We start from the raw sequence: 26,191 nt of genomic DNA on the forward strand, positions 1-26,191 counted from the left end.
TCACAAGATTGAAGACTTGTATAATCACATTAGGGTTTAGTGACAAAAATAGACGACAAAGACTAAACATATAGACAAAAAATGAGTTTTCAAAACCTTGAAAATCAAATATAAGTTTAAGAATGCCAAAAACAAAAATGCAAGAAAGTTTTAGGACTAAAAATTAATAAACACTAAAATTTAAATAAAAGAAATGATATTTTCATGCATAAAAGCCATGGAGTGTATTAGAAAATTATTAATGGTCACTTCAAACTTATGTAACACTTATGGTGCATTTGGTTGGAAGGAAGAAAATAAAAAGGAAAGTAAAAATTAAAATTTGAATTGAAGAGAAAGAAAAAATTTAATAAGTCAACTTTCTTCTCTCATTTCCTTTCACTATTTCTCCAATAAAAAAAAATCGTTATTTGTGATTTCTTTCTTCTTTATTTTTTAATTTCATTTTCTCTTCTACCAAACATAAGGATTAGAAAGAGAAAGAAAATAATATAAATTATAGAAAATATAATATCATAAAAAGACGGAAACAAAGAAAAATATTATCTACTAGTTTTTTTAATATATTAATGAAGTGTTTTTTTTTGGATATATTAAGGAAGCATATAATTCGTGAAGGTGTACGTATCTTAACTCTAGTATATTACATAGTCTATAATTCGACGCAACAGGTATTATATATTACTGCTGTTTTTTATTTTTTATTTTTATGAGCATGCATTGTAAATTTTATAATAGTCTATTATATCCACGCGAAAAGCATTTTGGTGGTGCAAAGTACAAAATGTACAAAGGACTGAGGACATATTAGACAATGCACAAAAATTGCGATTGCGATTTCGCGGTACACACAGCACACCCCTGGCGATTATTTAAAAGAAGCGCCATTTCCCAAAAAAGCAACTACGGTACGATCTACGGCATACGTATTCGTATCTCCACGCGTCAGCGTAGCACCGGTGGTTGGCACGACTAACGAGAAACATATAAAATGAGCGAATCATCTCTCGGGAACGAGAACCTGATTGGCCACGTGGCACTTCAGGAAAACCACTAGTGGTTTTATTGCTCCCATTCAGCGGTTTCACTGCACTAGCCAAAAGCGGTTTCATCACTTTCCTTATATAGCAGCTAGCTCGTGCGGCTGATGCGCATTCAGCCAGCGCTTTGTCTGTTATAACCAACGCGTTCCTCAGTAATCACTCTTTCTCTTTCCGTTCTTCTCTCTTCTTAGTTTTCTTTTTCTTTTTCTTTTTAAGATTCTCTCTGTATTTCTCGGAAAATCAATTTGTTCTTCTTCTTCCTTGTTAACTACAGCATGTGGATCCACGCGTCTTCTACTTCGCTTTTGCAACAACCACTTCTTTTGATTTCGCTTTCTTTTTTCTTTTTCTTCATCAAATTGAAGTTTCGTTAAATCGTTTCTGGATCTGTTTTGCAGGAGTATTTTGTGGTTCGGAAGGATCTGATTGTTAGGGTTTGGTATGGGGAGAGGTAAGATCGTGATAAGGAGGATCGACAATTCCACGAGCAGGCAAGTGACGTTCTCGAAGCGGAGGAGCGGTTTGCTGAAGAAGGCGAAGGAGCTTGCGATCTTGTGCGATGCTGAAGTCGGAGTTATGATCTTCTCCAGCACCGGAAAACTCTACGATTTTGCCAGCTCCGGGTACGAGATTCATCTATCGATCTATTTTTCTTTCTCTACGATTTGTGCATCGATGTTGAATGCTAGCTGTTTGTGTTGTGTTTGTTCATAACCGCATGATTACTTCGTTTCCGAAGATATTTGACACAAACTTTGCACTTGACGATTGCATATAATATTTGAAAATCCTCCTATAGTGAATTAACAGAACCGATTAACGAAAGCAGCACTTGGTTAGGTTAGGGACCAGCGACGCTTTCTTTGAAACGGAGAAGGTTTAGGATTAGAAGAATGATTGCGTCCGGTGCTTACTCGTACGGTTAGTAATATGTAGCAGTAGCACAAACGCACAATAGAGGTGGTGCTATTGGATTCTACGGTTAGTGGCTAGTACTATTGGGTTTGGGTTCCCTTCTCTTTAGTTTTTATCTGGAGGTTATAATAATATACAGGTGACATGATAGTTAATTAATTAATACTATTATTGTAATAAAAGCGCTAATAGCTAATTATATTATAGTAATAATTTCTCCTTATGTCCAAAGGTACAAAACTCTTTACTCTTTAGTTGTGTTGAGTGAAGGAGTGGTGTTTTCTTCAAAGATGCAGTGGAGTGAGTTTAGAAATTAGAACAGTTGTGTTGGATGAAAAAAAAATAGGTGCGTGGCGTAATCTTATTACTGTTGTAAAGTGCTGAAGAGGCCCACATTAATTGATGAAAAACATAGTTTGTTCTATAAGAAGACCGTAAGATGTTAATCAGTGAGATAAGGATTCCATTTTGTGAATCATACAGCATGTTGAAAGTTGAATGAGCTAGATCGCGTGGTTAGTGTTTTAGCAATTTTGAATAATACCAAGTTACTTATTATTTATACATGCAAATAAGCTTGTCCCGGACAACCTTTCTATGCTTGGTTTAAATTATAGTGGAAAATCACCTATTAGTACGGGCAACTTCGCTTCCATTTCCAAAGATATATGACTGGAGCACCTGGCTTGGTATAATTTTATTTTATTTTATTTTTTCAGTAAAGTAATGAGATATACAGATTTTCCCTCTCTATACAGTTTATTTAGTTTATTTACTATACTTCCATTTCTCTCTTTTTTTTTTCCCTCTCACTTAGGATTAAGGTATCTGATTTATTTATTTTTAATATATCAATACCAAATTTTTTTATTCCCAAATATCTTACACCTCATTTTTTTCTCCTTTTTGTTTTCTCGTCTCACTCATTAAATACATTATTTTTCTTCTTCTTTTTTTTTTTTTACTTTTCTACCTTCCCATCTTGAAGGATATGTGAAAAAATATTTATTTTTATGAACAGAAATGGAAATAGGCTACATTAAATAAGTATGAATAATTTAAAAATTCAAGGTTTAAATCTGTATTACTTATTATAGGGCTTTTAGACTTGATTTGTCATTTTTAAAAGTCTAACTTAACCTATTAACTACTCAAAAAAGCCTATTTTATATATTAATTTTTTTACATAGGTTTGATGTATTTCTTAATAGGTCGACAGGAATTTTTTTGTAAAATAAACAATAAACTAAAAAATAGATAGGTTAGATTTTGGAATAAGAGTCGAGTCTAACTTGTTTCTATGATATAAACCTATTTTTAAGGTCTAATATAATCTTCAAAATAATTTATTTAAAATATTATTTTGTAATTTATAATCATCAATAAATTTATAGATTTGATTCTTTCTGTATGTCAAACATGCTTAAAATTCAAAATAGTAAATAATATTTTATTTTAATACATTATGTTAACCCCATTTTTACTCGGAGTTAGTTAGAAAAGCCCTAATATGATATAATAATAACACCAATGGAAAATCATCTAAAATATGATATTTTCAATCAAATAAATTCTTATAAAAGTCTTAACCAAATTTATTTTTCTAAAGAAGTTTGACAACCTAATTTGATGTAGACTAATTGAGTAATAATCACCATCATAACTATTTTCACCCCTATGGATAACATTACCTGTGCAATTGCAAGTGGTTGGATGCATGACTAGTAACCGGGGGTATTTCGAGCGAAAGCTAATGTGGAGCGGAAAGACTGATCACTTACCTGTGTCCACAATGGTGTTGAGGTCGAGGGTTCGTGTCGCGCTTCTTCAATTTTACTATCTTCGTTTTTCCAAAACTGATAGAAAAACCAACTTATTACATCAACACTTACCTCAAGTTGACACAGGAAGCTCGTTATATAGCTGCTATTAATCTAGAAGCAGAGGTGTGTATGGATCAAGTTGTGTCGGAATTTAACTAAACCCATTTACTTAACAACCTGATCAAAATATTTCAATTTGGATTAGGTTTGTATATTTTCTTTATCAAACTTAAACTAATCGAACCCGATCAATGACAGGTTGAATAGGATCAAGTCTATCAGGTAAAAAAAACTTAAAGTTTTCTAAAACATGCAAATAATAGTAATAAATAAAAATATATACAAATAATAAAAAAATAACTTAATATGTCAACGTGTTAAGTCATCAAGTTCACAAGTTTAAAAATAAAAACTCATTGTCCAAACTAAAAGTTATTAGGTTTGAAATGAGTTTGAAGTTTGAACAGAACAATGACAAAATCTGAATTAATGATTTTGGGTTTATGGGTTAGCGGAACCCAAAAACACTTCCATCTAGACGCTGCATGAAAACAACACTCTCACCATGTTTCTTTCTGTAAAAATTAAACTTTCACCATATTTGAGATTGATGAGTAATTTGTGGTATTGTCACATATGATTGTGAATTTGTCATTAAAATAATTTTAAACTCTCCTATAATATCTTCTTAGAAACCCTTCGGTTAAATCTACAGCTTTCCTTCTTTCCTTTACGGGAAGTACTATTTTTCAATATTGTTTTAGTACATTATTGCTTCTTATTTTAGGTAACTTAAATTAAAAAGTTTTGTCTGAAAAAACTTTTTTTTCTTCCTTAAGCCTCTAGTTTATCAGACATGTTATCCAAACTATTCAATCTTAACTTCAATATATTAATCATTTATGTTCAATCATTTGATTCTCTAAATAAATTTATTTATATGCACTTATAGAAAAAGAAAATAAAATAAAAAATAAAATTAAAATTTTCTTATAAGTTAAAATAAACTTATCAATTTTATTTTTTTATAACGTTTCTCTCATCTAATTTCTCTAAAAGTTGAAATATATAATTATTTATTGAGAACTATATTCAAATAGTCAATATATATATATATATATATATATATATATATATATATAGAATATATGAATGGTCAAATATAAATGAAAGCTCAAATATTTCACATTTTTTTTTCAAAAAAGGAGATAGAATCATAAGACTCATAAACAAAAATACATATAATATGAAGTCTTAGATTAAAATTAAATAAAGGGTTGAGAGTAACATTTTAAAGTTACTCCTGGTTCGTAAGTAAATTCCCTCTCATATTTATAATATAAATATATTAATGTAGTATATATATATATATATATATATATATATATATAATGTTATTATACATACAATTTTGAAATGGGCAGGGTCAGATTTTACGATTGAGCCTCTTAAATCTGTTCATGATCTTAAACAATAAAAAAAGTTCAATTTTAATAAATTATTAGTGTAATTTTTTTTTAAAGTTATCAACTAATTAAAAATTGTAAATATGACTTAAAAATAATTATTATAAAAAAAATTCATACAAAACAATCTATAGTTAAGTAGCAATACAAAGAATCTGTATATTATCAATGCATCCTAGATAAAAAAAAATTTAATTAAATTGTCATCTAACTTTTAATAATTTTTAATTTTGATATTCATGTAATATTAAAAAGTCAAAATTTACTCATCATTATTATCATGTTAGCTAATATAATAGTTCTTATTAAGAATATATAATCAAATAAGTAGTATACTAATTAGTGAGGTTTTAAATCAGTTAAATAAAATTAATAATACCAACAAATATTGATCTAGTCAGTAAGAGTCGAATTCATTTCACAAGGATGTAAGTTTGAATAATTCTATTGTCGGTAGACTTTACTAATGGACAATATGTAAGTATAATTCTAGAAGTGCTCTTTGAGCTCTTGGTCCTACCGAGCTCATAGGATTTAGCTCATCTAAGTTTAATTGCAACAAAAAGAAAATGCTTACATAACATGCAAGTTTAATATGCTTGATGTATTATATAATGAAGACAGGATAGGATGTTCTTTTGCCTCCCCAACTTGCCTAGAGAGACCACCAAATTTGGCCTTCTGTATCTTTTAGAGATAAAGTGTTGGGCAAAAACCAATTCTTCCACCAAGGCCAAAACTTGGTCTTATCAATTAGAAGCTTGTTCATATGAATTTTGAGCAAGGTAATCCTTTCTTGCCAAGATTAAGGGTGAAACCTTCGTTGTTTCAGAAGTTGTGTACTCTCTGGCAGAATGCCTTTATTGTCAAGTTATTGGGTAAGTCGATTGGTTTTCCCACCATGAAGGATCACATGATTATGGAAGACAAAAGTGGGATTCAAATTAATGGACATGGATAATGTATACTATATATAGTTAAATTTGATATTAAAGAAGACAAAGAAGGTTGTGGCTGGTTGACCTTAATTAGATGCTGTTTGATCACTACTTGGCAGTCAACGTGTGGAGTCCACATTTTATCTCTTTCGAAACTAAAGGTGATAGGACTATGGTTTGGATTTGTTTCCCAAGTCTTAACAAGATTTATTATGATGAAAGTTTCCTTCTAATTCTTTTTTGGGAACCATTATTGGAAAACCAATCAAAGTGATTGCTAAAATTCTGAAAGTGCTGTGAGGACTATTTGCAGGAGTTTGTGTGGAGATTGATTTAGATAACCTATTGTTGGCAAGGTACATGTAGATGGACATGGTATAAAGTGGCTTATGAAGGTCTTCGTATTATTTGTTCGAAGTGTGGTTGTTATGACCGGGTCTTTTGAAATTGTCCATCTTCTCCTGCTCCTACCCCCGAGCAAGGAGCGTTGATTGAATCCTCAACATCACCGAAATAGGAAGTGGTCCAATTGATGGAGATGCAATTAATTAAGCAAAAAAAAAAAAAAAACAAGAGTATAATACAATAGTTGTTCCTGCAATTACGAAATAATTCAGAGAGAGGAAGGTAGTATAAAAAAAAAGGTTAAATCAAGAAATGGTTACAAAAAAGGGAAAACAAATAAAGACACATTGGGAAAATCGAATATATTTCAAATATTGATTTTTTTTTTGTTGCAACCCTAGACTATAGTAGTATAGTTACTAACCATAGCGTGCCAAATGTTTCAGCCAAAGCTAACCCAAAGTTTAAAGCTGTGGATGATGAAGATTCCCTTTTTAAGACTTGCCTATGGCATTTTATGACTTTGAAAATTAGCTAGAATTGTATACCCCTCTCCACTCCATGGAAAAATTTCGGACCTTAGCCAGACATATTCCACAAAGAAGGATGTTGTTGCTTGCTATAAGATCAGAAGTATGATATTTAACACTAGGCAGAGAAGCCTCTCGGCGATAGACTACTATGAAACCTTAAATGGGTTATGGATTGAGATGGACCAATACAAGAGTTAGAAGATGACATGTGAGTCTGCTACATTGGTTTGGTTCATCGAGAAATTGGAATTTTAAGTTTCTCACTGGCCAACTTTTTTAGTACAACCATATTCGACGTTAGATTTTGAACAAGGAGAAACTCTTCATTGTCAGAAGTGTTCTATATTGTGAGGTGAAGAAACTCAAAGATCAATCATGTTGGATGGAGGCAAATCTAGCGAGGAATCAACCTTGGCATCAAGAAAGGGTTCCACTAGAAGGTCATCTTCCTATGAGAAGTTTTCCATAAAGGATAACCGTGAGAAGTGTTACATTTATTATAAATGGTCACGCCATATTAAGGATAATTGTTTTGAACTTCTTGGGAGGGAAAAGGTCCTTGAACGCATGGGAGGACACCAAGATCCTGCACAAGTGTGTTAATTAGACAAATATCTTACTCTAAGATTATGGTAAAAGACCCACTCCCTCAAGCTGACCAAGAAGTACCAACGCTTATGCAAACTAAGGTTTTCAAGCTAAAGAAGACATTGTATAATCTCAAAAATCTCCTCAAGCATGATTTGGAGGATTCACCCAGGCTATATATCCTTTGGGTACAAACAAAAACATTCTCGTGTTGGCAAACTCATGCTTCTTCTAGTATATATGTATGATATGATTATTATAAGTAATGATGAGATTGAAAAACAAGCTTTACATGAGAAGATAATAACTTGGTTTGAGATGAGGATTCTATGGAAAAATTGAGGGGATAAATATCGAGGAAATTTACACCATGAGCCATAAACAATCATATAAGTGACCTCACACCACATCTTAACTCAAAACCTTAAGGTTCATATTTATGAGTCTTCTCCTCACTCATATGGTACTTAATTTTTTCATTTCTATTGGATGTAAGACTTCATCTCACACTTGTACTCCAACAATCTCTCCCTCAAGTGAATCTTTTCTATATGGTAGTCTCTCTCTCGAGCGGAAGTCATTTTCAATCCGCTCGGAAGACTTTCAATACAAGGGATCTCCATGTCCACGGTCATCAAGTCGAACCATCGGATTTGATATCAGTTGTTGGAAAATCGAGGGGTAAAGACCGATGAGATTTACACTAATAGATCATGAATAATCATATAAGTGAACCTAACACTACACCTTAACCCAAAACCTTAAGACTCATGTTTATAGGTCTTTTCTTTAATTATATGATGCTCAACTTCTTCATTTTTACTCGATGCAAGACTTAACCTCACATTTTTACTCCAACAAATTCTCAAGTAGCGTTATAGATGATCTCTCAAGGTGTTGTTGTTCAGAATCAACATGCACCTATCATCTCTATAATTCAGTCCTTCCTTGACCATGACTTGAAGCAAACTTTGTTGGGTTACAAGTGTGAGATGAAGTCTCACATCATGCAAAAGTGGAAAAGTTGAGCACCATATAAGTGAGGAGAAGACCCATAAACCTAAGCCTTAAGGTTTTGGGTTAAAGTGTGGTATCAAGTTCTCTTATGTGGTGGCTCGTGGTCCATCGGTGTAAATCTCCCCGGTGTTTACTCCCCTCGAATTTCCCCAACAACTGGTATTAGAGTCGTTGGTTCGACTTGGTGACCGGCTTAGATGAGTAAGACGGCGGCGATGGATCTTAGCCTTGAGGATCCCTTGTATCAAAAGTCTTCTTCGTGGTGAGTCCAGGTAGCGTGTCCCGCAAATAGAGCGGCGGTGCAAGTACCGCAAGTAGTTAGAGCATGTGGGCTCTAATGGCTATACTTGTGGATGATAATGACTTCCGCTCGAGGGGGAGGCTACCATGTGGAAGAGACTCACACTTGAGGGGGAGATTGTTGGGTTACAAGTGTGAGGTGAAGTCATACATCACGCAAAAGTGAAAAAGTTGAGCACCATATAAGTGAGGAGAAGACCTATAAACCTAAGCGTTAAGGTTTTGGGTTAAAGTATGATGTCAAGTTCCCTTATGTGGTGGATCGTGGTCCACCGGTGTAAATCTATTCGGTGTTTACTCCCCTCGAATTCCCCAATAAACTTTCAATCACACCTTGCGAGAAGGAAATGCTTGCATCTATTGGTTGGCTAAATGAGGAGCAAACTCTCAAGATAACTTCCTTTTGATTAGTTCTTGTTCTTCACCCATGCATCATTTGTTAATTGTTAAAAAATACAAATTATGCTAGATATATTGTTAATAGAAGATCACCTTAAGGTACTACATGTTTCTGAGATGAAATTAGGTGAGATAGAAGATTCACACTTCATCAAAGAGATTTTCTACATTTCCCTTTAACTTGTGCAACAAAAATCAACCTTTCATTAAAAAAAAACATAAAGGTCAAAATTTTACGCTTCTAAGCAAGGCAAATATCTTTCAAAACATACTCCATAATTTTTAGCAACTCCAATATGTTAGAGTTTTGTGGTCTTAGTTCCTTTGTCGTACATCGCTTGGTTTGTAAAAACTTGTGTCTCATTAGTGTTATATAAAGAGATACCTTGTAAGCTTTAAAATGTGCAAGTAACAAGAAAGTTTTCTTAGTGTAGCCATGGACGTAGGTACATACATTGTGTGCCGAATCACGTTAAAACTTTGTGTCTTCTCTTTTTTTTTCCTTATTCCTTTCTCTTCTTCTTATTGCTCTATACTAACATCTGGTATCAGAGCTTTTGGTTATTCCACGAGATTTCCTTAGTTTAAAGGAATTAGTGAGAGTCTTCTTAGTTTAGAGGAGGCAGTGTGATGTAGCTCCATTGGAGCTTGTAGGCCTAGGATCTTCTTCATCAATGGATTCCTTTGTTTCTTGGAAGATGAATGGCAGCGGAATGGAGAAGGAAGAGAGAGATGAGATGCCACTTCAAGGAGAAGATGAGTCTAGAAGAAGCTCACCACCATAGGAGACCATGGATAAGAGCTTGGAGGAAGAAGGAGATGAATGAAGGGAGAGGAAGAGAAGAGCACGAAATTTTATGCTCTAAAAGTGCTCTGAAAATTGAAGTTTAATTTTCAAATGATCAAAGTTGAAAAAATGCACACACATGACCTCTATTTATAGCCTAAGTGTCACACAAAATTGGAGGGAAATTTGAATTTCAATTCCAATTTCACTTGAATTTGAAATTGAATTTGTGGAGCCAAACTTTGGAGCCAAAATTTCACTAATTATGATTAGTGAATTTTAGTTATGGTTCAACCCACTAATCCAAGATCAATTCCAAGATTCTCCACTAAGTGTGCTTAGGTGTCATGAGGCATGTAAAGCATGAAGGACATGTACAAAGTGTGACTATATGATGTGGCAATGAGGTGTAGTAAGCAAATGTTCACCCCCCCCTCTAAAATTTAATTGGATTGGGCTTCTGTCAATTCAATTAAATTTATTTCCCAACACACTCATCAAATATTCGCTTAGTGCATGTGAAATTACAAACTACTCCTATTACAAAAACTAGTCTAGGTGCCCTAAAATACAAGGGCTGAAAAATTCTATATTTCTAGGATACCCTACCTACATTATGGAGCCCTAAATATAAGGACCAAATATAATGACATCCTAGTCTAATATGTACAAAGATAATTGGACCCAACCTTGACCCATGGGCTCAAAAATCTACCCTGAGGTTCATGAGAACCCCAGGGCCTTCTTCAGCAGCTTTAGCCCAATCCTCTTGGAGCCTTTTGCTCATGGCTTTAGTGGCTGGTCCCTTCCTAGGGAGGATTGCATCACAGTGGGAGCAATGACATTAGAAGAGGGGAAGGTGAAGATCGAGAAGTTCGATGACAGAGATTTCAGCTTTTAGAAGATGCAGATAGAGGATTATCTATATCAGAAGAGGCTGTATCAATCCTTATCAGGGGATAAGCCAGACGACATGAGGCAAGAAGAATGGAACTTGCTAGATCGACAGGCTCTTAGCGTGATCCGATTGACATTAGCCAAGAACGTCGCGTTTAGCATTGTAAATGAGAAGACTATTGTAGGCTTAATGAAGGCGTTATCAGATATGTACCCGAAGTCGTCTGCAGCCAACAAAGTGTACTTGATGCGTCGGTTGTTCAACCTCAAGATGGGAGAAGGTAACTCTGTAACTGATCATATTAATGAATTTAATACTATTCTTGCCTAATTAGAGTCAGTGCAGATTAAATTTGAGGATGAAGTGAAGACATTGATTCTATTGTCATTACTATCGGATAGTTAGGCTGCAATTGTTACTGCAATTGTTACTGCAATTAGTAGTTCTACAAGGGAGAACACATTAAAACTTAGTGACATTCGTGACTTGATCTTAAGCTAAGATGTTCGCAAGAGAGATTCAGGAGAATCTTCTAGTCATGTTTCCAATTCAGCATTGAATACTGAAGGCAGAGGAAGGACTACCCAGAAGGGTCATAATGGTTAAGGCAGATCAAAGTCAAGAGGGAAAGGTCAGACAAAATTTCAAAGTGACATTATTTTGCTGAAATTGTGACAAGAGAGGTAACTTTACCAATTGGTGCAAGGCACCAAAGAAGAACAAGACTTACAAAAATAAGAAGCGTGATGATGATGAATCCGTAAATGCAACAGCTGATGAATTTGATGATGCATTAATTTGCAGCTTGGATAGTCCTGTTGATTCATGGGTTATGGACTTAGGTGCGTCATTCCACACCACTCCCTCTAAAGATTTATTATCTAACTATATTTCTAGAAGGTTTGGGAAAGTTTACCTTGCAGATGGAAAATCTCTTGACATTGTTGGAAGAGGTAATATTGACATCAAGACCTCCAGTGGATCCCTATGGACATTGCATAATGTTAGACATATTCTTGCCTTAAAGAGAAATTTAATATCTATAGGGCAGTTGGATGATGAGGGGCTTTACACCACTTTTGGAGATGGATCTTGGAAGGTAATAAAAGGCAGTCTCATTATGGCTCGTGGAAAGAAGCGAGGATCTCTTTACATGATTGTAGATGAGGATATGGTAGTAGTTACTGAGGCTGTCATAATTCAACCCTATGACATCAAAGACTTGGACACATGAGTGAAAAAGGAATGAAGCTTATGGCGGCAAAGGGTAAGCTATCAAGCCTAAACATGTTGATGTTGGTGTTTGTGAACCAGACCTGACATAGCACATGCAGTGAGAGTTGTCAGTAGGTTCTTATCAAATCCAGCAAAGGAGCAATTGGGAAGGCGTAAAGTGGATACTCAGATATCTGAAGGGTACTTCATGGATGTGTTTGTGCTTTAGAAAAAGCAATTTCACTTTACAAGGATTTTCAGATGCAGACTTGGGAGGAGATTTTGATACCAAGAAAAGCACCACAGGCTACATTTTTACTTTGGGAGGTACTGTTGTGACTTGAAAGTCTAAACTTCAACATAGAGTTGTTTTCTCAACCACGGAAGCCGAGTACATAGCTATCTCAGAAGCAGCTAAGGAGATGATTTGGCTAAAGAATTTTCTCAATGAATTAGGGAGAGAACAAGATAATGCTTCAATGTTCAGTGACAGTAAAAATGCTATAAGTCTTGCTAAGAATCCAATCTTCCATTCTAGATGCAAGCATATTCAATTAAGATATCATTTTATCAGGGATAACTGGAAATTGCAACCAACAATAACCCCAATGAACCTAACAAAGTGAAAACGGCCCAAAATAAATTGCTTGATAAATGATGGAGACTTATATTTGCTAAAGATCTTAGGATCAGAGAATCCAACAGATATGTTGACTAAAGCTATTACAATTGACAAGTTGAGGCTTTGCATTGCCTCAATTAGCTTTCAAGGATAATTAAAGATGAAGGCGCTACACTAGGTAAAGAGTCGATGAACTTATTGCTTACAAGGAGCTGCTAGAGTTTGGAACTTAGACCCCAAGTGGGAGAATTGTTAGAGTTTTGTGGTCTTAATTCCTTTGTCTCACATCGCTTGATTTATAAAAACTTGTGTCTCATTAGTGTTATATATAAAGACACCTTGTAAGCTTTAAAATGTGCAAGTAACAAGAAAGTTTTCTTAGTGTAGTCGTAAGTACATACATTGTGTGCCAAACCACATTAAAACTTGGTATCTTCTCTCTTTTTTACTTATTCTTTTCTCTTCTTCTTATTGCTCTATACTAACACAATAATTTTGTTCAATAACATAATCCAATCCATTGTAAATTTGAACTTTAATTCTTTTACTTATTTGCTTTGAAACTAACCCTCAGGGGCATTCAAAATTTAAACTTATTCATTCCAATTATTATAGATTGAAATTTATTTAAAATCATAAAAATTTGTAAATCATATTATTTTTCAATGATTTTCTCCTAAATTTATAATTTTTAATATACATTTTAGTTAGTAAGAGAAACTGTGTTTATAAAAAGTTAGATAGTATTCCAAATACTCTTCCAATAAGATACTAAATCTTGTAAAGCTTAGATAAGGCAAAAACATCACATCCAAATTACTGACATACTATATATATATATATATCATTTCACAATAGCGAAAGTCATGAACTAATATATTACACAATTTACTCCCCCTTCTCGAAGAGAGAGAGAGTAATTTTGAAGTTACACAGTAAAGACCGGATATAATTACTACATCAATTAAAGCATCCATCCCCAAATCTCATATTCCTAAGACATGTGAACAAGTTTATAATTGATAAAAGATTATTGAGGTATAAACATTTCTTCCTACAATCTGCATTGGATGAACCTAATTGCTTTTGTTGAATGTTACAGTCAACAGAGCACATATCTGACGCATTTTGTTGTTGAATGACTTTTTCCAGCATGAAATCAGTAATTGACCGATACAACAAATCAAAAGAAGAACCTTGTCAACTTGGGAGTTCAGCTTCAGAAATTAAGGTAGTTATTATAGATATCTTGCGCCAATATATGCATGGGAGTTTACAATCTTCACATGAATTACTTAGGAGATATATAATTTGCATAGACCATTAGAAATGCCTGAATGTGGAAAAAGAATTGACTGAAAAATATCATTTGGAATGTAATATTTGCATCCTCAAGTTTGCTAGTTTCTTCATTTTTCTTTCCAGAGTATCGGTGAATTAAGACACCACAATTTTCAAGTTCGAGAAAAAACCTTTTATCATCATTTTGGGGGCAGCATTCGAAAAATAAGCAAATCAATTTGGAGCACTTCCTCCCAGCCATTCTTTTCTGAAGTTCAGGATTCAGTAAACCATGACAAACTCTTTGAAGGGTAGAATGCAACAGATTGTTCTAAAATCTACGAAAACCTACCTGAAAAATTGAGAATCTAGCACCCACTGTGTTTAATAAGATAAAAGCAGGAACTTAGCAGGACATCTCAGTTCTTCGTTGGCATGGTCATATACACCAAAAAAGTAAAATGTTTACCACTCTTCTTTACAAACATTCACATTGGCCAAAGCATAACATAATTAACAAATTATGATGCCAGTTAAGCACTCTGAAAGAAATAGATATTTTAATGACTTCCACTTCTACCTTTCTTCTCGGATGGAACTATACAATCAAAGACACGGGTGCAAAGTGCAGCTTGTAGAATGAACTACCAACATGGGTTGTATGGATTGAAGCACTTCACTAGAAAGGTTTGGTTTGATTCCCTCCACAAGCACCCTGATTACAAAATAAATATTGATTAGAATTACGTTAAGAGTTATGTAGGCAGAGTTAGCTAGGAGAGATCCCTGACCACCTTGATTACAAAATAACATAGGGAGAATCAAATTAGATTTAATCTGATTTTGATCTTAACTACCTAAAGCTTCTAGAATATTTATTTGAAATTTGAAATAAAAGCACATCCAGCATTCAACGATCCACAATCTTCACACTCCAATGGTCCCAACAACTAAGGAGGGGTTTGTTTCAAGTGATGTTCTTTCGTTCCTAGGAATATGAGGGTGGGAATACATATAGTCATATACCCATGTTTGTTACAAGGTTATGAAACTATATTCTTGGGTATGTTGTATTCCTAGGAAAGTTAAGTCTTCATGTTTCAAGCAAATTTTATTCCCATGAGGAGGGGTGGGTATCTCACATTTCCATGAGAATGAAAGTTATTTTCTACAATAACTACCTATTCCTACTACATTCTACTATATTTCTTTTTTACTTAATTTTCCATTAAATAAATTTTAATTTTTTCTACAATTACTAAATACCAACCAAACATGTATATGGGAATAACATTCCTTGGCATAATATTCCCGGAAATGCAAAATTATACCATGAAACCAACACCTCCTAAGTTTGGTATCTTGAGTCTAGTGCAACACACCATGTTACACCACAACCAGAAAACTTGATGGAAAACAATCCACTATGAGGATCTGATCACATTTTCAAGGGTAATGGTGAAGGTGTGTCAATCACTTAATTGGCTCCACATCATTTCATTCTTCTTACAAACCACACACCTCACTCATTTTTTAAAAATCTTATTTCTTCTGTCACAAAAGCCCAGTGAGCCATAGTCAATTTGCTAGGGACAATTCAGTTCTCTTTAAATTTCATCCAACATTGTCTTGTCAAATCTCATGAAGTCCTCTTGAAAAGAACACTCGGGAAGGATGGCCTTTATGTGTTCAACAATCACCTACATATACACCATGAAGGATCTCTCTCCTATGTCATGTAATTTTGTACCAAGTCTACATGTTTCCACTTCAAATCCTGATACTGTAAAAAATTAATTGTTCTTCCTAAACATTTGCCAAACCTCGTTAAATCTCTTGTGTTTGTGTATGTGATTTCTCTCATACCCTTTAGAATTTCGATGGTTATTGCTAACAACTAGTATTAGAATGCTTAACTCTGGGGCCAAATTCGAAGTGGGCAAGTTCGATGGAACTGGGAATTTCAGATTGTGGCAAAAGCGAGTTAAGGATTTGTTGGCATAACAAGGTCTTCTAAAGGTGCTGCGCGATTCAAAGTCAAATAATACGGAGGCTTTGGATTGGGAGGAGTTGTAAGAGAGGACTGCGACAACCATACGCTTATGTTTGGTAGACGAGTTTCTCTATCACATGATGGAGTTGGCGTTTCCGGGGGAGGTATGGAAGAAATTGGAGAGTCAATACATGTTGAAATCGTTGACGAACAAACTGTATCTAATGCAAAAACTGTATGGACTGAAGATGCAAGAGGGTGCGGACCTCCAACAGCACGTGAATGCCTTCAATCAGATTATCAGTGATCTGGCAAGGCTGGATGTAAATGTTGAGGACGAGGATAAAACATGTATTTTGTTGTGTTCTTACGAACATTTGGTGACAACCTTAACGTATGAGAAAGACTCAATCACTCTAGAGGCAATACAGATTGCAATTATGTCTCACTCTCAAGGGAGACAGAATGCAGTGGGAAGTTTGTAAGGCGATGGTCTGTACGTGAAGGGGAAATAGGAACGTGGAAGGACACGAGGAAAGGGTTTAAGTTTTGGGATCCATTTTCTAAGAAGATAGTGATCAGCAAGGATGTAGTGTTTGATTAGCAACCCATGTTGCCAGAGATAATTGATGCAACTATGCCAGTGTTTGATGAAGCTTACCCTAACTCCATGGAGGTTCAGGTTGACCTAAAGCACCAGCCAGTGATTCTTGAGAGGGCAGAACCATGCAGTCCAAGACCTGAGGCGACACCCATACTTGAGCCTGGATCTATGAGTCTAGGTGGACTGCATCAGGAGTAAAATCTTGTTAAAGATAAAGATCGTCGCACCATTAAACCCGTTGTCCAATATGGGTTTGAAGAATAGGCTAAGTTGGTTGCTTTTGCACTTCTCACTAGTGCTGGAGATCCTTTACTTTTCAAGAGGCCGTGAATAGCACGGAGAAAGACAAATGGATGGGTGTTTAGGGTGGAAGAGATGGAGTCTTTGCAAAAGAATCAGACATGAGAGCTAGTTGAGCTTCCTATCAGCAAGAGAGCCATAGGATGCAAATGAATGTACAAGAGGAAACCTTTAGTATCAAAAAAAGAAGGGAAAAAGTTCAAGGCTCGCCCAGTAGCAAAGGGGTATGCACAGCATAAGGAGGTTGATTATAATGAGATTTTCCTCCCTGTCATAAGACACACTTCTATCAGGGCGGTGCTAACCTTGGTAGCTAGTCGTGACATGCACTTGGAGCAAATGGATGTGAAGACAGCTTTTCTTCACGGTGATCTAAAAGAGCAAATTTACATGGAGCAGCCAAAAGGGTTCAATAAAGGTGGATCGAATAAGCTAGTTTATAAGTTGAAGAGGTCTCTATATGGATTGAAGCAATCTCCAAGGCAGTGGTACAAGCGATTTGATTCCTACATGCTTCAGATTGGTTACAGGCAAGTGAGTATGACTGATGTGTTTATGTGAGAAGCCTTGATGATGGCTCTTTTATTTTTCTGCTACTATATATTGATGATATGCTGATTGCTGGTAACTATTTGTGTGATGTGAATGAGTTGAAATCACTGTTGAGCAAGGAGTTTGACATGAAGGAGTTAGCGATATGTGGATTCTAACTATGCTGGTGATCTAAATGAAAGAAGGTCTAGAGTAGGGTATGTCTTTCGGCTCTGATATCAATTGTTGTGTAACCGATGGGGATAAATCTCCCCGACTTACCCCCCTCGGTATCTAAGTTGATGGTTCGACTTGGTGATCAGCTCAAACGAGTAAGATGACAGTGAGAGATCCATGGACATGGAAATCTCTTGTATCGAAAGTCTTCCTGGTGAGTGAGTCCATGCATGTAGGCCAGGCTTCAGGGCTCGCAGGTGTTGCGACGGAGCAAGGTACTAGAGCATGTTAACAGTAATGGCTAGACGAGTCGGGACAATCACGGTTAAGCTCTAAGGATCACCATTGGATACTCGTGGATTGAAATTGGCTTTCGCTCAAGGGAAAACTACCATGTGGAAGAGACTCATACTTGAGGGGGAGATTGTTGGAGTACAAGTATAAGGTGAAGTCCAACATTGGTTAGAAGTGGAAAAGTTGAGTGTCATATAAATGAGGAAAAAACCCATAAACCTGAGTCTAAGGTTTTGGATTAAAGTGTGATATCAAATTCAATTATGTAATTGCTCATGACCCATTGGTCTAAATCTCTCTGGTTTACCCCCGGTTTCACAACAATAATTGCTATTTCTTAGGATGAATAGTTTCTATAAATATTGTCTCCTGTATAGGACCTTTATTTCTATTGGGATGGATAGTTTAGAGCAGTTAATATAAACTAGTTTGCTAAATGAAGAATACATTATAATGCAGAAATTTTCACAAAGTTCATTAGTACTGCTACTCTTGGAGATCATTGAGTTCTCTCTATCCCAAACTTGGCAAGCAAAATACTATACAAAGGAAGAAGACAGAAATCTGGGGGTTTTCAGCCAGATTCAGGTCCTATATAAATAAGATCTTTGGAACTGGACCATGGTAAAATCACTTACGTCAATGTCTATTTTAAGTCCCAAAAATACATCATATACAACTTATCAGGTCCCAAAATCGAAAGTTGTAAAATTTTCAAAAGTTTAGAAGTATTCATGCATGTGAATTGTACATTAAACAATCTTCAAGCACTTCATAAGGTGATAAGTGACCAATAAATTTGTGTTGTTCCGTTCATACTTCATATTTATCAATTTTTTTTCTGTTTTGTATCATTTAAATAAGTATGAGAGCCAAAAAAATTATTTCTGATAAAAGTATATATGTCTGGTGATTCCTCTTCCTCTAATATCTAACCAAACCTTATTTTATTTCTTTCAATTTCTAGTTTTGGCAAAGGGAGGCAGCAATGTTAAGGCAACAATTACACAATTTGCAAGAAAGTCACCGGTACACCCTTATCAAAACAACATATGCTTATCCTAAAGACAAGTTTAAAAGAACAACCAGCATTAAAAGGAACTCTTGATAGCAGTCTAGATTTATTAGCATATTTAACATGTTATTATGATAAAAAAAAGTGTAGTTATTGTAAAGCTGTTAATAAGATCTGTGATTAAGAAGCTATTTCAGGAGATAATCACCCTAGTATTTATGGATGTAATTAATAACTCATTAGTCACTAGTGGGGTATTTAACACATTCAGCATTCTCGATAATTTCTTCTTTCCATATGAACATTAGAAACCTATAGAGATCAAAATGTGTAAACATGATTAGGTATGCAGTACAGATTATAAAATGCTTTGACATGTGATGCGAACCAAGATCCAAATGGATTAGAAAATATCCATTGATGGATTGTAGACAGTTATTATTGGGAATATATTAAAGAACTAATCTTGCATTAGTTCTGTATTGAAAACTGCATAATGACAGTTATTCAAAGAAAATAACTGCATATGTAGGGCGTGCAATTAGGCAACTGTGTTGTTAATTGTAGTTTGTGAATAGAGAACATCTACTCAAAAACTACAAGTGTATTGTTGTTCCGTGTTCAATATTGTATTCTATTAGTTTATCGATTGGTGCTCTATCAATTGTTAATCTATGGACATTGACTTTCATCTAGTTTTTTTATAAGTAGATTAAATATACAAGATATAAGTAAATATCAACTATCCAGATAATATCTCATGACTTAACAGTCAGATTTATTAAATTAGTCTTCTATAAAGAGTTCTTAAGTGGAGTAAGCGATCAAGAATGACTTCTGGAGTACTTGAATCCCTTCCATTATTATTACTACTATTATTGTTATCAAATACATTGTCTAATAATTACAAAATAATTACAAAAGAATAACTTGAGCATCTCTTGAATTTTGTCAAATAATTATAATAATACACACAAAAAGTACTTTCTAGAGTAAATATATCCATTGTCACATTTGTCTCTAACCTTTATAGTGAACTATCAATTATTAAGGTTCCAAACTTCCAATACACACATTTTACTTCTTGTTTGATGTAGCAGGAAAATGATGGGGGAAGAACTGTCAGGCTTGACAGTCAAAGAATTACAAAATTTGGAGAACCAATTAGAAATTAGCCTTCGAGGTGTCCGAATGAAAAAGGTTTGTATTTCCTATTTAAAATGCAGTGCTCAAGTTTGAACATAAAGATATAATAACATAATGTTGGCATATGCAGGATCAACTTTTAATGGATGAAATACAAGAGTTAAATCGGAAGGTCAGTCTTTAAACAGAAAAACTAATAATCTTAGTATTTATTAACTAAAATATTGCTTTTATTTTCTGCAGGGAAACCTCATACACCAAGAAAATGTGGAACTGTATCAGAAGGTAAACCTAATCTGTCAAGAAAACATGGAATTGAAAAAGAAGGTATTGGTTTGGATGAAAGATCAAATTAAAATAATCCCCTCAAACTAAATGACACACTTTTTAAATTAGGACAACCTTGTTTTCTGTTTATCCTGAACTTTAAAAGAGTTTTACTAACTCAGGTCTATGGAACAAAAGATGATAACAAAACAAACAGAGATTCTGTTCTCACAAATGGTCTAGGCATAGGAGAGGATTTGCAAGTGCCTGTGAATCTCCAGCTAAGCCAGCCACAGCAACAACACTACAAGGAACCTTCAGGAACTACAAAATTGGGGTATGAGCTTTCAATCATTTAATTAGTAGACCAATGATTATGATGCAAAAGCATTGATATCAATTTTTTGTTTTGATTGTTGCAGCAGATTGCAATTGCATTGATCCATTTACAGGACGTGTGTTTCTCAATTGCTATCAAGGAAAATGGACTCAAATTTTAACCTCAATGTTTTCATATAAATGTGGCATATAGACCACAAACAAATTAGCTTAAAGATTTTAATTTGAAATTATCAAAAAAAGAAAAGGCAACCCTAGCATGTATGTAAGAAACAATGAAAGCATCTTATGAGAAACCAAGACTCAAATCAAGGAAGAAATTCTTCAAACCGCACAGATGTGTGATTCATTTCACTTGTTTTATTGTGTTAAATTTTATTACTGGACTTCAAATGGGTGGAAGCTGCCACATTAAGCAAACATGATGTGATTAATACAGATAAAAAATCATTGCAATCAAGTGTATACAGATTCCAGCAGAACGAATATAATACTGCTGCAAAATGAATTTAAACGCCTATGCAAGAAAAAAAAAACATACATACAACAATTACAATGCATCCATGTATAAACTCAAGCCCTTAACCAAAATTTCACTTAAAGTTCAAAAATGAATGGTTAATATCACCCCACAATTTTGCTCTTCTTGACTTGATAGCATAACTTCCAAAGGAAAAGAAGAAAAAAAAATAGAACTGCATTAATGCATTGAAAAAGGTAGCTAATCAGCAGGTCAAGAGACATGAATAAATATCGTTCTTATTAAACTAAGAGGAAACAACAAGTAATCTATACTTAAAGTACTTAAATTTTATGAACGCGAGTGGGAGTAGAGAGTAGAGACCACTATATTTCACAAAAATCGATATATAAATAAAAATTGGAAACAGTGATGAGTCATAATAATAATATTACTTTAAGAATGGTGAAACACATGGCAAAAATCAATATCCAACTCACTTATATTGAAAATAAAAATCACTGCTTTAGCGCATTTTAAACTGAGTTTTAGTTACAATTATGGCTATTGAGAATCAGAACTAAAACCATCATTATAATCTACATCAAAGTGTAGCTAGCATTCCTCTAAAAGAAGATAGAATAATAAAGTCAATTACAAACACACGGTAAAACTACATGTGACTAAGGAAAAGAGTCCCGGATAAAATCATAAAATCTGTAATAAATATCAATCGAATTCCACAGCAGTTTGTTCCTTTAGATACTGCCGCTAAGTTAATTCCATCAACTTGATGAGAATTGGATTAGACATGTGTGGACTGCAAGAGATAGCTCATCCGATCAGCATCTTTTTTCTTCCAAGGACAATGCTAGAAGAAGCAACATTGACCAATTCACAAACTAGGAGGTTATTATGCTTTTACCGTATAACCCACGTACAACTAAAGGTCATTAATTGAAGCCAAAAGGTGGTGGTTTAGTCCACATCAACTAGAGATATTGCTTAAATAAAGTTTGGTTAGTCCTCACCTTACAAGTTACAAGCTGATTTTATGGGATTAAGTTAGGCCTTCAGCCCAAATTCTAATAATTGCCTTCAAATTCTTGAGCAGCCAACCAAATTAACATATATGCTCTAGATAATTCTCCTATGATCCTGAATGGTAGAGCCTCTCTTCCAACTAAATATTTTTAGTGTCCTACATTAAAGCTTGGGCAGTCCTCGCCTTTCAAGTTACAAGCTGATTTTACGGGATTGAGTTAGACCCTAAGTCCAAATTCTAATAATTGCCTTCAAATTCTTGAGCATTCATAGCCAATTTAACATATGCTCTACACCATTCTCCTATAACCCTGAATGATATAGCCTTTCTTTGAATTCATAATGTCCTACATTAAAGCTTGGGCAATAGTCCTCACCTTACAAGTTACAAGTTGGTTTAAGGGGATTAGTTAGGCCCTAAGACCAAATTCTAATACTCGCCTTCAAACTCTTGAGCAGTCATAGCCAAATATATACTCTAGACCATTCTCCTTGACCTTGAATGGTATAGTGTCTCTTTGAACTAAATTTTCACAATGTCCTACATCACCAGTATGTATTGTGTTGTGCTGAATGAAAAATTCAAAACACACCCTTACCATCAAACAAGATTCAAGTAAATTATACATGAGATTAACCAAAATGAACCATTCCAAGAGATGCGAAGTATGTGGGCATTGTCTCAAATGTGAGTTAAAAATTCTTCCAATGTTGCTTAAATCTATGTTGTTTTCAAACATAGGGATAAGCTTTGTAGATTCACTTATTTCAACTCAGATTCTAACTTATTTACCCACATAAAAGTTCAAATAATCTAAGATGAGGATATATCAAATTATTTAACGAGACTTAACAAGTAAAAAAAAAACACTTTAAAATTGAAATTGAAATTGGGAATAATGATAATGATATTACATGATGGCACACTATGAATAATTATGTTATATAAAATACGATTTGAAAAGCCAAGAGTTGACACACCGAGAATGTGGAAATAAAACGACTCATGTACATCTGCAAACCCATTATCCTACATCCCAAATGTTGCTAGGAAAAAAAACATAAAAATAAGAGAAATGCTAAGACCATTTTCTCTTACACTTTTTTTTAATATTTTCTATGTGATTGGCTTAATTTTGTTGGAAATCATCAATTTTAATAAGTCTCACTTCTAAATTAAAAAAGAATAATTAAATGAAAAGTGAGATAATTTCCAATAAATTTCAGACAATCATAAGCAGAGTATTGGAAACAAAGTGTTAGTCAAAATGTTGCTAGCCTTCCTCTGAAAGAAGATAGAATAATAAAGTCAATTACAAACACACGGTAAAACTACATGTGACTAAGGAAAAGAGTCCCGGATAAAATCATAAAATCTGTAATAAATATCAATCGAATTCCACAGCAGTTTGTTCCTTTAGATATTGCCGCTAAGTTAATTCCATCAACTTGATGAGCATTGGATTAGACATGTGTGGATTGCAAGAGATAGCTCATCCGATCAGCATCTTTTTTCTTCCAAGGACAATGCTAGAAGAAGCAACATTGACCAATTCACAAACTAGGAGGTTATTATGCTTTTACCGTATAACCCACGTACAGCTAAAGGTCATTAACTATAGATTATAACATCTCCGTTAAGACACAAAGGAATATTCCCCGACAGTGACACGATACTCATCTCAGTGAGTGGGTAGAAAGAAAGAAAAGCAACCAGGGAAAAAAAATAAAGGCATTCGACGGGGTAAAGTTTACGATCGATTAGGGGTAACGAAAAGTTGTATATAATAAGAAACGATAAAAAAAAAAAAAAAATGAGACACAGTGATAATTTAACAAGTTGTGCGACGTTAATTTTTTTTTTTTTTTTTTATGTTCAAATGATGGAACTCTAATTTAAATATATAGAATCAAAGCAACGAACCAACAAAGTAGACTACAAAAGTATATAAGACTGTACTAAAAGTTGCAAAAAAAAATCTAGAATAACACATCTAATTATCAAAAACTCCTAAACCTAAAATATCATACACCGTACATTTAGATTCTAAGTTACCTGAGATCCAAACGCTGAAACGCACGTCTCCATCGAAAGTGATTATTGCTCCATATAGATTAAAGAACATCTCTACCCTCTAACCTATATAACATGAAAATACACACTGGTAAGTGTACGACAATAAGAAGCACCACGTGACGCCACGATGAAGCCAAAAACAAACTCAAACCATTCTTCGCTTAGCTAAAAATAATCAAAACGATAAGAAATCGAGCAACAGTTAGGAATCGGTGCAATTCATATCAACGTTTCGTTTTAGTTCTTCGGTTTTACCTCTCTTTTTCTCGCGGTTAATTTTTTCGGAAACCAAACGAATTCAGAAGAAGGAAAATTCTCGCCGTTGTAGAACGGGACAGAAACCGCAGCAACTCGTTCCATGAAAGCGGAATCCACGAAGCTGCGAGAGAAGCGAAGCGAACAAGGTTGGCGCGTGAATGCGGTGTTCGGAAACGAATTTCGACGAGAGAAACAAAGAAACTGAGAATTGGAATCCGTGGATGAATCGGAGAGGGAAAGAGAACGAAGCATTGAAGGTTGAATGTGAGATCTGCTTCGGAGGATTCAATCTACGAATAGTGTGTGTGTGTGTGTGTGACCGTACGCACGCAGAGAGAGAAAGAGAGGGAGAGAGAATGAAACGTGTGAAGGAGGTTAGAGGACGCGAAGAAAATATCAAGAGCCACTAGGTGTTTGAATAAGTAATTGTGGGAGTTAGCATCGCCTCCAAGCTTTAATTATTAGCGTTTTGCAGTCGTAAAAGGGTTATTGGAGCTTAGTTAATCATGTAATGCACTAAATGAAAAAATGTTAGTAATTTATTTTTTTAATAAACTCTCTTTTGAATATATTTTTTATTGGTGAAAAATTATCAAATTTCATAAAATTTTATGCATCTCATGTTATTTAATGATTTTCTTATGATTTTTTTAATTTTTAATCAATTAAAAATAATGTATTATAAGAAATGTGTAAGAAAATATGTTATCGGTATTTCTCATCATCTAATTATATTTAAAAAAAGTTACTCATTTAATCCTTATAATTTCATGGTTTTTACCTTTAGTCCATATAGTTTGAAAGTAGTATTTTTAGTTCCTATAATTTATATTTTAATTCTCTTTTTGTTCCTGTAGTTTAAAAATATTTTTTTTAATCTTTATAGTTTACATTTTAATTCTTTTTTATTTTCTGTACTTTAAAAACTAGAGGGACTAAAAAGTAGGAATCATGAAATTATAAGGACTAAAAAAATTACTTTTAAAATTACAGGGACTAAAAAAGAATTAAAATGTAAATTATATAGACTAAAAAGATCACTTTCAAACTATAGGACTAAAAAAGTAAAAATCATGAAACTAAAAAGACGAAATGAGAAATTTAACCTTAAAAAAAAGGTACTTTTGATATCGGTATGGTTGACAATTTTTGGTTAATTTTTTATTATTTAAATCTTTTTACTATATTGTATATACTTCTAATGATTTTTCTTCTTTTTAATAGTAAGTGGTATTAATATTAAATATATTTTATATTTTCAAGATTAAATACATTTCTTTTTTATTTAATATTTTTTTTATCGTAGAGTGATATAATATTACTAATATTAATTGGTTGTTAGATATCAAAGTATTTTTATTAAACCACTTTTATTGATTAAATTAGAAGACAATTATGTTTCATCTTAGCATGTATGCAAGAAAAGATAGAATCAACTATTGCAAATGGTTAAGTGAGTTGAACTCTTTGTATAAACTTACCGTACATGTTAGTTAGAAGAGACATGAACCCATGC

The 26,191-nt window shown here is 34.0% G+C and overlaps 2 protein-coding genes and 1 non-coding gene across 16 annotated transcripts; 2 read left to right on the top strand and 1 right to left on the bottom strand.

Annotated features, from left to right (window-relative positions):
* Nucleotides 1-1,022: 1,022 nt before the first annotated feature.
* Nucleotides 1,023-21,190, top strand: LOC100812413 (MADS-box transcription factor 23). Of its 11 annotated transcripts, none has more exons than XM_006596327.4 (9): nucleotides 1,023-1,195; nucleotides 1,442-1,666; nucleotides 14,042-14,120; nucleotides 19,037-19,098; nucleotides 20,185-20,284; nucleotides 20,361-20,402; nucleotides 20,474-20,515; nucleotides 20,680-20,834; nucleotides 20,920-21,190. In XM_006596327.4, the coding sequence occupies exons 2-9, from the start codon at nucleotides 1,485-1,487 to the stop codon at nucleotides 20,936-20,938; spliced, it is 681 nt and encodes a 226-aa protein (XP_006596390.1). In that variant the 5' UTR covers nucleotides 1,023-1,195; nucleotides 1,442-1,484; the 3' UTR covers nucleotides 20,939-21,190. The 11 variants fall into 11 exon arrangements, with proteins under 11 accessions (XP_006596390.1, XP_014622588.1, XP_014622590.1 ...); XM_014767102.3 differs by having other exon boundaries at nucleotides 1,041-1,195; nucleotides 20,182-20,284; nucleotides 20,474-20,557; XM_014767104.3 differs by having other exon boundaries at nucleotides 1,041-1,195; nucleotides 20,182-20,284; nucleotides 20,474-20,557; nucleotides 20,923-21,190.
* MIR5770C (microRNA MIR5770c) lies at nucleotides 6,341-6,616 on the top strand. The gene has a single exon (NR_161650.1). It is a non-coding gene; the product is annotated as a microRNA MIR5770c (primary transcript).
* LOC102660644 (uncharacterized) lies at nucleotides 14,452-25,106 on the bottom strand. 4 transcript variants are annotated; one of them, XR_005888236.1, is made up of 4 exons: nucleotides 24,673-25,086; nucleotides 24,397-24,480; nucleotides 20,730-20,821; nucleotides 14,452-14,885 (listed from the first exon to the last, which is right to left on the bottom strand). XR_005888236.1 is itself a non-coding variant. In XM_041008944.1 (3 exons), exons 1-3 carry the CDS (start codon nucleotides 24,925-24,927, stop codon nucleotides 14,815-14,817), a joined length of 405 nt encoding a protein of 134 aa, XP_040864878.1. In that variant the 5' UTR covers nucleotides 24,928-25,086; the 3' UTR covers nucleotides 14,452-14,814. The 4 variants fall into 4 exon arrangements, 2 of the variants coding, with proteins under 2 accessions (XP_040864878.1, XP_040864879.1); XR_418155.4 differs by lacking the exon at nucleotides 20,730-20,821 and having other exon boundaries at nucleotides 24,673-25,106; XM_041008944.1 differs by lacking the exon at nucleotides 20,730-20,821 and having other exon boundaries at nucleotides 24,397-24,475.
* Nucleotides 25,107-26,191: the final 1,085 nt, after the last annotated feature.

This window comes from Glycine max, chromosome 14, assembly GCF_000004515.6.
Source record: "Glycine max cultivar Williams 82 chromosome 14, Glycine_max_v4.0, whole genome shotgun sequence".
NCBI lineage: Eukaryota > Viridiplantae > Streptophyta > Magnoliopsida > Fabales > Fabaceae > Glycine > Glycine max.